Source organism: Capra hircus, chromosome 25 (genome assembly GCF_001704415.2).
Source record: "Capra hircus breed San Clemente chromosome 25, ASM170441v1, whole genome shotgun sequence".
In the NCBI taxonomy this organism is placed as follows: Eukaryota; Metazoa; Chordata; class Mammalia; order Artiodactyla; family Bovidae; genus Capra; species Capra hircus.
Genome location: NC_030832.1, coordinates 33,334,771 through 33,346,526, shown reverse-complemented (window position 1 = coordinate 33,346,526; position 11,756 = coordinate 33,334,771). Strand labels below are relative to the sequence as shown.

Here is an 11,756-nt window from a genome sequence, read left to right as displayed (position 1 = left end):
AAAGCTAGCTCAGATGTAGCCTGGCCTGAGAGACAGCCACACCCCTTCCACTTGTCCAGACCTCAATCTTGAGTGACCCACACAGCAAGTGCTGGTTGCCCTGTTTGACAGATGCGAGACCGGGACTCATCTACTAGGGGGCTTGCCCAGGGTTACAGGGGACAGGCGGCAGGGAGAGTGCTGATTCCTGGTCCAGGGTGCTTTCCTGTGTGCAGGGTGACTCAGTGGGGTGAGTCATGGGTGCAGACCCGGAGCCGGTTGTCTGGCCCTGTGGGGGAGAGGACAGAAAGGGAGACACAGCTCCTGCCCTAACAGAGTCCTGGTATCATGCCAAGCATCCCTAATTGAGATGCATATTAAATGGTAGCGTGAAAAATTAATAAAGAATGAATGTGTGCCCTTTCCCTTAAACTACCTTTCTGATACAGGTCTTACCCTCATTCATTCATTCATCAAACATTAGCTGGGAATGCATGTTCTAGGGCCACTGTTCTGCACTTAAAGTGCTCCTGGGTGGTGGGAGGGACATGATTTCAATGTGTGAGGGATTCAGGGTGGCTTCCCAGAGACAGTGAAGTTTGAGCTGGATGTTGAAGGAGTGGCGTGGAGCAGACAGTGGTGCGGGCTTTCTGGACAGAAGGAGTGTGCCCAGACACTGGGTGTGGGAGTGGGGAGCTGCCAGAGAACCTCAGGAACCTTCTGTGATGCTCAGGCACAGGGGTAAGCATGGGTGGGAGATAAGGCTGGTGAGAGAGGCCTTGAATGTTAAAATTCACCATGCAGACAATCAAAGGTCTAACTTTCACTCCCTTAATCAAAAAGTATTCATTGAGCATATACTGTGCTGTGCTAAGTTGCTTCAGTCGTGTCCAACTCTTTCCAACTCTATGGACTGAAGCCCGTCGGCTGCCTCTGTCCCTGGGATTCTCCAGGCAAGAATACTGGAGTGGGTTGCCATGCCCTCCTCCAGGGGATCTTCTCTAGCCAAGGATCAAACCTGTGTCTCTTAACATCTCCTGCATTGACAGGTAGATTCTTTACCACTAGCGCCATCTGGGAAGCCCTGAGCGACTGACACTTTCACTGAGAGTCTACTATGTGCTGGTTATTCTAGATGTTGGACATGTGACAGACAAAAGTCCTTGTGCTCATGGGGTTCTGGGAGAGGAAAGAGATGATAAACAAATAACATATATAATGGTGATAATATGCTATGGAGAAGATAAAGTAGGACAGAAGGGTTAGGGTGCTGGCTTTGAGGGAGTGAGCCACATGAGTCTCTGGGGGAAGAGCATTCTGGCAGAGGAAGCCTCAGGTGCAATGACCAGGAGCAGGGAGTATGCCTGGCATATGAGAGAGACAGCAAGGAGGTGAGGATGCCCAGAGCGTGGTAGGTGAGGAAGAGCTCCAAAGAGGTGGAGTCAGAGTAGATGGAGGGGCCTTGGAAGGAACTATGTTCCTTGACTTTGCCTCTGAGAGGGATGGGAGCCCCCAGAGGGTTTTGAGCAGAGGACCTGATCCATCTTGGACGTCAGCAGGATTGCCCTGATTGCTGGGTGGAGAATGGACGGAAGAGGACGTAGGAGGAAGCAGGGATGCATTTAGGAAGTGATTGCTATTGAGTGTGTGGCTGGGACAAAGGGGATGGCAGTGGTGGTGATGAGAAGTGGTCACATCCTGGAAACATTTGCTTTTTATTTATTTAACCTTACTTGTTGGCTGCATCTCGTGGCTTGTGGGACTTCAGATCCCTGACCAGGAACTGAAACCAGGCTATGCTAGTGAAAGGGTTGAGTCCTAACCACTGGACCTCCAGGGAATTCCCCTGGATACTTTTTTTTTTTTTTTGCCTGCACCACGAAGCTTGTGGGATCTTAGTATTTATCCTGACTACAGCACTTATTGTACTGTGTGGATATAGTGTGTGTTAGGTGTCTGTCCCTTCGTTGGATGGGGACACCTAAAGGAAAGGAGAGGCGCTAGTCGTAAAGAACCTGCCTGTCAATGCAGGAGATATGAGACTCGGGTTTGATCCCTGGGTTGGAAAGATCCCCTGGAGGAGGGGATGGCAACCCACTCCAGGATTCTTACCTGGAGAATCCCATGGACAGAGGAGCCTGGTCGGCTACAGTCCATGGGGTCACAAAGAGTGGGACACGACTGAGCAACTCAGCAGCACAAAGGAAGGAATTGGGTCATGCTCTTGTTGATTCCCCAGGGGTGGCATAGAAAGTGTGTTTGCAGAGTCAGCGATAAGCATTGGCACACGTGGATGAGCCATATTCCTGTAAAGGAACACTGAGGGCCAGGTTGGGCATCTGGAAGACCCCTAAGCCCAGGCACGGTTTGGGGTTTCCGTTTTAGGGGCTGGGAGGCTGCAGGTGGTGGTCCTTGTCCACCAGATAGCTGATATTGGCAACTGCTGCCACCTGCTGGGCAAAGCCGGTGTTGCCTCGGCCATGCCCTTGCCTTGGAGCACCCGTGTGCCCAGGTTGGGATGATGACAATCATTACCTGTCCTCCAAACTGGTGGGAGAGACACCCTGACCGTCACAAGACAATGATGGGGAAGTCCAGGGGCTGTGGGGTCAGGAGGAGGAATGGAAGGCAGCTTATATAGGATTTGGGAACAGAGCTGTCCTTGGGGCCGATTTGTGGGGGCTGCAGAGCAGGAAGGGGCAGCTGACCCAGGCTCCATGGCTGGGGGAAGTGTGTGTGTGTGTGTGTTTGTGTGGTCAATGTTCTCCCATTGTGGCTTTTCTGCTGCTTTCTGGCAGGATTTCTCCTTTCTCCTCTCCTGGGTAGTCTGGCCCCGGCCCATTGTTGTACAAAGTGCTGGCCATTGTGTAAGCCTCACCCTTACTGTGACCCTATCAGGGATGCCCTCCTTAGTTTCAATTCACAGATAAGACGATGAGGCTCAGAGAGGTAAACACACAGCAGGCATTGAGGGTTAGGTGACATGGTTTCTAAGCCACCTAGCCCTTGCAACGGAGAAGGCAATGGCAACCCACTCCGGTACTCTTGCCTGGAAAATCCCATGGACAGAGGAGCCTGGTAGGCTGCAGTCCATGGGGTCGCTAAGAGTCGGACACGACTGAGCGACTTCACTTTCACTTCTCACTTTCATGCATTGGAGAAGGAAATGGCAACCCGCTCCAGTGTTCTTGCCTGGAGAATCCCAAGGACGGGGGAGCCTGGTGGGCTGCCGTCTCTGGGGTCGCACAGAGTCGGACACGACTGAAGCGACTTAGCAGGAGCAGCAGTAGCCCTTGCAAACCCAAGCTGTTTTGACCACCAAGCCTGGCCCTGCCCAGCAGGCAGCTCTTCTTCTTCCAGGCTCCAGACTCCCAGCTCACCGTCAACCTGTAACCATCTTCCAGTTCAGTCTTGAGGCTTGGGCTCAGCCATGCTGGGGGTGCAGTGGAGGAGGGAGACTCAGCGAGCAGGCAGCTGGGGAAGGAGTCTCACTGCTCAGCACGTGATATTGGAGGTAGGGTGGGTGATGGAATTGACAATATGCTTGAATACATTGCCCTCCTTTTCCCAACGAGATATTTTTTAAAAAGGAATTTGGCCCACTATTCTAATTAAAACATTTAGGGATGCAGATGAAACATGCAACTCCCTGGTTATGATATTTAGTGAAAACATTTCATATTGAAAGTTATTTTTTTTCAAATTGTAAGATTTTAAAGCACATATTTTTAAGAATCACTTTATTTCAAAGGCAATTCTTTTCCATGCTCACGGTTTGTGAAAGTTGATTCAAACCCTTCCCTTGCATTTATGCTTCTCATTGGCATCTGCCATGCGCCATACCTAGTCCCTCGTTTGACTTCCCCCATAGTTTTCTCGAATGTGTCATCTTCACTTGTGTTTGGAAATACAGACCTTTTGAATCCATAAATGATGCTGTTGCTGGAAAAATTATTCCAAGTCATGAGAATGGCTATTTTTCACCTAAGTGGTGGGTTAATATTTGCGGTCTCCCTAGGGTAGCACAGAATTACATAAACTAGCAGTCTCCTGGTCTTTTCTTATTCTGCTTCTCTTTCTTCACAGAACTTCTTACCATCTGGTGTATTTTTCTGTTTATTGTCTGTCTCCCTTCCCTAGAACATGAGCTCGGGAGGCCAGGGAACTTTGTCTGTCTTCCTGCTTTCCATCACCTGGAAATATGCCTGAAGCAATAGTAGGTGCTCAGTAAATACCTGTGGAATGAATGAATGTAAGGCTCTTAGAGGGACTTCCCTGGTGGTCCAGTGGTTAGGTCTTGTCTTCCAATGCAGGGGTTGTGGGTTTTATCCCTGATTAGGGAACTAAGATCCCACATATAGTGAAGCACCATCCACCCGGGAAAAAAAATCTCTTACAAATGTCTGCTAGCCCAGTGGCAGCCAGGGCCACATATGCAGATAGGATTGGAGTCTGGTGAGAAGGCAGCCCTGCTGGACCCTAACCCCTTGTAAGGAGGGCATTTAAGTCAGGGGCAGCCTGTTGTCTCAGGGGATTAGCTACATACATTGAACAAATTACAAGACTATATTGAAGACAACTGGGGAAAAGGGAGTAATCTGGAAAGGGGGAAAGCTATGATGAACCCAGTGCCGCTGGACTGGAAGGTAATGTCTGAATGACAACTGTCTTTCAATACATGGAAGTTGTATTCGTTTGGGTTTTCGGAGAACCAAAACCAGTAGGATAAATATAGAGAAAGAGATTTTATTATGAGGCATTGACTCACGCCATTATGGAGGCTGAGAAGTCTCACAATCTGCTGTCTGCAAGCTGAAGACTTGGAAAGCGGGCTGGAGCTCCAGACTGAGAAAAAAGGCCTGAGAAGGGGCAGTGCCCTGGTGGGGCAAGTGCCAGTCCAAGGGCAGGAGAAGACCAAGATCTCAGCTCAACAGGCTGGAAGAGAGAATTCAGCCTTCCCTCTGGCTCTTTGTTCTATTCAGGCCTTCAATGGATTGGATGATTCCTGTCCATCTTGGGGAGGGCCACCCGTTTTATTCAGGCCACCAAGTCAAATGCTAATCTCTTCTGGAAACACCCTCACAGACACACCCGGAAGTAATGTTTAACCAGATAACTGGGCATCCAGTGACTCAGTCCTAAGTTGACAAACAAAATTAAGTCTCACACAGATGAAGGAATAGACAGAGGTATAAATGTGTATGTTTACGTGTGCATAGAGAATGTGTGTCTACTGAGTGGGCCCGGCAGGAGACGTTACCTTAACTGCATTGAGCACAACTAACACCCACATCTTGGTTTCTAAATATTATTCACCACCAAAAATAAATAGGTATTCTTGCCCAAATGGAGAATTCTAGGGCTGGGGGCAGGGAAAAACAAGGTGAGCCTGGAAATTCTTTTTGAGCCAGAAAGAATGGAAGGTTCCAAAGAAGGAAGAGACACATTAAAATGAAGATGGCAGTAAGGGGCACCCACTGACCAGCTCTGGGACAATCTGAGCATCACAATAAAGGTAGGAATGTGTTATAACCTACTGAATAAAATGGAATATCACAAGTCCACCTGGCATAAGTAAAATGAATAAATAGGGGTGAAGAAAAAGTTCTTCTTTATAATAGAAGGCCAACTAATAAATGCAGAGGAAATGATAAAGTTGGAAAACACCATTTGCAAGCCACTGTATAATTCAGACAAGATACATCAATGGATGCTGAAACCTATGGTCATAAAATATCTCGTTTTCTCAATACTAATTATGATCAAGTGATCAACATTACCAGCACCACCAGTCATGGTTACAAATGATACTGGATGTAAGAACACAGCATTGGGAAGTCCCTGGTGGTCCAGTGGCTAGGACTTGGCACTTTGGTGCTTTGGCTGCCATGGCTTGGGTCCAATCCCTGTTCGGGGAACTAAGATCCCAAAGGCTCCACGGCTCAGCAAAACAAAACAAAAAAACCCCACAGCATCTTTTTTTGTGATAGTTCTGCCCAAAATGTGTAACAGTTGTTTAATCGTGCGGGAGGAATGAACAAACCCATATCGAAGGACAGGCCAGTCTGCAAAATAACTTCCCTGTAATCTTCAACACGCCAAGGTCAAAATTCAAAGAAAGGCTGCAAAGTTGCTCTAGATTGAGGGAGGCCAGAGAGATGTGACAACTGGGAGCAATGTTTTACATTACATTAGATTTTTTTTTTTTTTTTACCCTAAAAGGAATTTTTTTGGTGGGGGGGACATTGCAGTTTAAAATTGTTTCGAAGTAAAAAGTTAAAATAAATGTCATGAATGTTAGCCTGGCACGAATGTTAGCCCTTCTGGCTGACTCCAGCTGGCCTTCGGGACTCATTTTCAGACAAGCTCCTGTGGAACCCCCATGACTGGATGTGAGGGCCCTCTGTGCTCCCTGACACCCTTCTCTGATTATACCCAGAGTTCCGAGAGCAGGGGTCCTGCCTGGATCATGACAGAGTAGCCTCCTTTGGAAACACACTGAATGCAAACTTCCACAAAAGGGGTGTTTAGGGGTACAGCTCAGTTCTACCTCTTCACTGGGGGTCAAAGAAACTGGGATGTTTGGCTGTTGGAGGTGCACCTGGCTGAGTGGGACCCATGGACCATCAGCAGTCATGTCTGAAGGGAGCTTCCTGGGGGGATCTTGGAAGGATATACTGTTTAGAGCAGGACTGAGGGTCTAATGCCCAAGATGGAGCTGTGCTGCAGAGGTTTCTCAAAGGGGAAGCCCTTTTATATCTTTGATGTCACCTGGGCACTCAGTGATTGCATCTAGGGAGGTGTGGGATACCGAGATTCTGAGACCCCCATCCCCACCCACACTCCAGGATCAGAATGTGGGGAGTGTTGTGGGGATAATGAGCAATAATGTGGGAATACTGGAGGATATTGCTAGGGAGGATGGATGTTCAAGATGTTAGGAGAATTTTTTGCTTTATTTTTTTTTGCTGTGCAACTTGTGGGATTTTGGTTCTCTGACAAGAGAGTGAACCTAAGCCCTTGGCAGTGAGAGCATGGAGTCCTAACCACTAGACTGCCTGGGAATCCCCAAATGGGAACAGTTTTTGCTATTAGGAGAAATGTGCTGGGAACGGTTACACCTATTTCCCTTCTGGTTATGGTGATACGGGTGATGCCGTTCATTCAGGGTTCCAAGATGCCAGCTCTTCAGGATAGGGGGGTGGGGCACCAGTCTCAGCACTGGAGCCAGCTGGGCTCTGCCACTCATCTGGCTTCCCAGGTGGCTCAGTGGTGAAGAATCTGCCTGTCATTGCAGGAGCTGCAGGAGACGTGGGTTTGATCCCCGGGTCAGGAAGACCCCCTGGAGGAGGAAATGGCAACCCACTCCATTATTCATGCCTGGAGAATCCCACGGACAGAGGAGTCTGTGTGCTGCAGTCCAGAGGGGCACAGAGTCTGACAGGACTTAGTCACTGAACACAGGCGCTCACGTTCCTTTCTCATCTCCTGACGTGAGTGGAGCGCCCCCTTGCGGTGCAGGGCATGGATGACTGGGCAAGGAAGGGGCTGAGAAAGCTGGGTCTGGCCAGAGGGTTCCAGGAGGGGAGACAAGGGCATGGCCAGCGGGCTGGGGGTGGGGCCTGACAGGGAGTGCCTGGACAGGAAGGAAGGGCAAAGGGCCATGTCCTCCGCCTGCTCCACCCTGCTGACAAGAGTCCCAGTCGCCAGGCCACCCTCTCAGTCTGGGGCCCTCGAGGGGTAAGTTGTCCTTCTGAAGCCACTTCGTCCCTTTCCTGGGGATCGGGTAAGAATGCCTTTCCTCCCTGGGGGTCCAAACACCTTGCCCCCTCTGCTCCCCGTAAGGTGGGAAGGGGGCCACACCTACTAGACCCTCACCAGGAAGCAGAGACTGGGGCACTGGTGGGCAGGTGCAGAGTGTCTCAGACCCTTCCCCTCCTGACACTGGTATCAGGATCAAGGTCAGGATGGAAGGGCCAAATGGGGCACCTCATCCAGGCAAGACCCAGAAACCCCTGCTCCCTCCTCTGTCACCCAACTGCAGAGCCCGGAATCCCAAGCGGCTGGAGCACTGGGGGACACCCAGACAGAGCCTTCGCTGGACCAGGTCCTCCGGGAGCGAGATGACGCTATCGCCAAGTGAGAGGCAGCTGCTTGCGGGGGTTGGGAGGGTGGTGGATGGCTCCCCATTGAGGCTCTGTCCTGCCAGGAGGAAGCAGGGAAGTTGGGCATTCCTGGGAGGAAAGCTGCATAGATACTTGTAGGAATACTGTCCCAAGGCAGGGGGCTGTGGCCACACTGGTCCACCCCCAGGGCCCAGAATCACGTCTGCAGGGCCTGAGCCTCAGGCTGCTCTCTGCCCCGCTCAGGAAGCAGGCCGTGGAGGCTGAGCTGGACACGTGCAGAGCCAAGCTGCGTGCTGTGGAGGCCCAGCTGCTGGAAGTTCTGGAGGAGAAGCTGAGACTGAGGCAGGAGGTGGAGGCCTGGGAGGTAAGGTGGGCTTGCTAGCCGGGCCTGGGAGGCAGGGCCAGACAAGCACAAGCCTGGCCCCTGACCCTGCTCTCCTGGCCCCCAGGAGGACATGCAACGGCTGGTGAGGCAGCAGGTTGAGAGTCAGCTGCAGAGAGAGTCCCGGGGTGCTCCGGGAGCCCCCGTGGACCCTGGAACTGTCAGGACCCCCTGGATCCGATTCCCCCTGAGTCGGTGGGGACGGTGGCGGTGAGAAAGCTCAGCCCAAGACCTTGGGAGGAGTGTCTTTATTCATTAAAGTTTGAGGTCTGACCCCTTCTGCACCCACGTGCCCTTGGAGTGCCCACCTGAGTGCTTCTGTACAGAAACAGGGAGCAGGACGCAGAGCCTTGACGCCTGGGGTTTCACGTCCCCTCTGGCCAGCAACCCTTAGGCCAGGAAGCCTTGGACTGCCGCCATGAAGTCCTGCGGGCGGTCGCTGTGGACCCAGTGGCTAGCGTTCGGCACGGTCTGCATCTGGGCCCGAGGGAACAGCCGCCTAATCTCAGGGTAGTGGCTGGGACTGAACACCAGAGAGAAGGCAGCCGAGAAGGGATGACAGGAGGAAAGTGGAGCGAGAAGGAGGGACATAGAAGCCAAGCGGGGAGAGAGGGAGAGCCACGTGAGTCTGTGTGCCCAGTGGTGTTTCCGGTTTTCAGGCACCCCTTACTCACACCCCAGCCCTCCCCAAGGCAGGCTGAGGGGCCGGGTGAGTCGAGTATGCCCGTCTCTACCACCCAGCCTGACTTACGGCAGGAACTGAGAGTTTCCACCCCGGAGGAAGAGGGTTGGCCCAGAGTAGGTTTCTTGTCGTGCGGGGAAGTCCAAGATCTTGTCCAAGTGCTGGGCCAAGGCATCCAAGTTCAGCCTCCACACGAAGCGCCCATCCACCTCCACCAGGTTGGTGAGCAGGAACTGCCGCATGCTTGCGCTCTGTGGGGGTCCCGCAGTTGCGGGGTGGGGGGCTCTGTGTGAGGCCTGGGGCTGCCACTCTTCCTCTGCCCACAACACCACGCAGGGGCTTGCGTGCATTACCTGGATAACAGAGCGGAGCCTTTCGTCGGCCAGTTTTCTGGCGCTGGAAAGGGACGCCTCATTCGCCATGTCCACGGCCCTCATGGCTGCGACATAGTTTGGGAAGTTCGAGCTGGACGTGGTCTCCACTGGGCTGATGTCCACGGCAATCAGGCGCTCCACCAGCTCTGGCTGCAGGAGAGAAGCAGACTGGGCACCTTAGGGCAGGTTCCTGGATCCGGAACTCAGCCATCCAAGGCTCGCTGGAGTTTCAGGCTGCCTGCTGGGCGCTCAGGGTTGACAACAGATAGGAGGAAGCCCTAGAGAGGGACAGCTCACCCTCTGAAGTGCCAGCAGCATGGCGGTCCTGCCTCCCATGCTGTGGCCAATGAGAACGCAGGGCACCAGGCCCAGCTGGGGCAGTAGGTCTTGCAGATCCTTGCTCATGGCCTCGTAGCTCATGTCTGGGCTGTGGGGGCTCTCACCATGGTTCCGAGCATCCACTGTCAGCACCTGGGGAAGTGGGAGGTGGGGGGCAGCGCTGGCACCCACAGTCAGGGCAGAGCCAAAAGCCTGGAAGATCTGCAGGCTGAGGGAGGTGGAGAGCCTGGGGTACGGGAGATCCAGAAGGGGGAAAGGGCCCAGATGCTGAGAAGACCCCCGTTCTCAGACCTTGGAGGCCCAGATGAAGAACCAGAGCCACTGTGCCAGAAGGCCCAAGGAGTGTGACCATGTCTCCAGACATTTGGCCTAGCTGGCTGGCAGCTACAGAGAAAGCAGACAGCAAGAACTGGCAACAGCTGGAGCACAGCAGGGCAGGCGGCTGCAGGAGGTGGAAAGCCCCTGTCATCCCTGGTGAACAAGCAGGGTCTGGCCCCCTTAGTGGGCAGGATGTTGGTGCCTAGGTATCTGAGAGCAGAGGCTAGTCAGGGTGGAGCACACAGATGGAGATCTATATTACGAATGAAGGACTGGGTGGGTGAAAGCACCAGGGAATGAATGGGGTTCGTCGTGGGCCTGGGTCCTCCATCCTCAGAAGGTCAATCTCTTCTTTGATTTCTTATCAGAGAGACCCGCCTCTCCCAAGCCTTAGGGACAGAGAAGCTGGCCACACCTCGGCCTCCTCGAGGGCCCCGCCCACCCAGACCCCACCTCCCTCAGGGCCCCGCCGACTCCAGAAGCTCACCCTCCGGCCTGTCTCCTGAGCCAGGGCCTTGGCGATGGAGTTGAAGTTGGCTTTGCTGCCGAAGAGCCCATGCAGAAAGACAAGGGGCGGGCTAGCTGCCTCGCCGTCCAGAAGCTTGTAGGAAAGCGGCACCGGTCTGACGGGAGGATCGAGGGTGGGGCAAGGGTCTGAGCCGGCAGGGGAAGTGAGCGGCCTGGGAGAGGGAGGGCCCAAGCGGAGGAAACGGAGCCAACTGGGACAAACGGAGGGTAGGGGGAGGCGAGGCAGGGAGGAGCGAGGGACGGCCTCCCAGGGGACGCCCTTGACTGACCTCGGCTCTGTGCCGCCTTGACTGCTGCTGGGTGCGATAGGCAGTCTGGAAAAGCTGGAACTGGAGGGGCCGATCCCCCTACAGGGGAGCGTCCAAGCGCGCGTCCAGCGGAGCATCTCCAGGATCTGCTACCTGGCGCGCACCACGTGCTGCCCCCTAGGCTCCGCCTCGCTCAGGGCTCCGCCCAATTCCGGCTGGAGCTCCGGCTTCTCCCCGCCCCCTAGCACAGAGCGCCCCGCCTTCGCTCACGTATCCTCACGTAATCCCGGAAACCTGTCTCTCTTCTAGGCTCCGCCCCTTGCGTCCGTACGTAACCCTGCGGCTGCCACGCCCACAGGCGAGATCCCCGCCCCTGGCCACGCTCCGGGCGGAGCCACCCAACACCCTGACCCTACCCGGCTAAGCTCCCAGCGGCTCCTCCCAAGTGGAGAACCTCTGCCGAGAATTGGAGCTTTCGTTTCGGAGTCTGGTCTCGGTCGCTCAGGATGTAGTCACGGGGTTTGGGCTTGAACTCTGGCCACGGGGCAGATCCTTGGCAAGCCGCTTAAGTCCCTGCCTGGCCCATCTGCGGCCTGCTCCTCTGCCCTCTAGCGCCGCCTTGGGTAGGTGCGGTGTTTTCTGTGCGGCGGGGGGCGGCAGGAGTGGCTCCCCTCACCGAGACGCCAGCTTGGAGGCGCCGTGCTCCACTGCCGCGGGCCCAGGCAGGCCAGAAGGAGCAGAACACCCCTCACTAATCTTGAAGTCGACTCTAGAAGGAGC

General features: G+C 53.9%; 2 protein-coding genes across 3 annotated transcripts; one reads left to right on the top strand and one right to left on the bottom strand.

Moving 5' to 3' along the window:
- Positions 4,599-8,718, top strand: LOC106503578 (bicaudal D-related protein 1-like). The gene is made up of 5 exons (XM_013974651.2): positions 4,599-4,625; positions 7,624-7,719; positions 8,024-8,118; positions 8,349-8,469; positions 8,555-8,718. The coding sequence occupies exons 1-5, from the start codon at positions 4,599-4,601 to the stop codon at positions 8,699-8,701; spliced, it is 486 nt and encodes a 161-aa protein (XP_013830105.2). The 3' UTR covers positions 8,702-8,718.
- ABHD11 (abhydrolase domain containing 11) lies at positions 8,721-11,302 on the bottom strand. Of its 2 annotated transcripts, XM_005697786.3 has the most exons (6): positions 10,998-11,302; positions 10,688-10,823; positions 9,841-10,014; positions 9,523-9,693; positions 9,239-9,420; positions 8,721-9,010 (listed from the first exon to the last, which is right to left on the bottom strand). In XM_005697786.3, exons 1-6 carry the CDS (start codon positions 11,111-11,113, stop codon positions 8,878-8,880), a joined length of 912 nt encoding a protein of 303 aa, XP_005697843.1. In that variant the 5' UTR covers positions 11,114-11,302; the 3' UTR covers positions 8,721-8,877. The 2 variants fall into 2 exon arrangements, with proteins under 2 accessions (XP_005697843.1, XP_005697845.1); XM_005697788.3 differs by lacking the exon at positions 9,841-10,014 and having other exon boundaries at positions 10,998-11,184.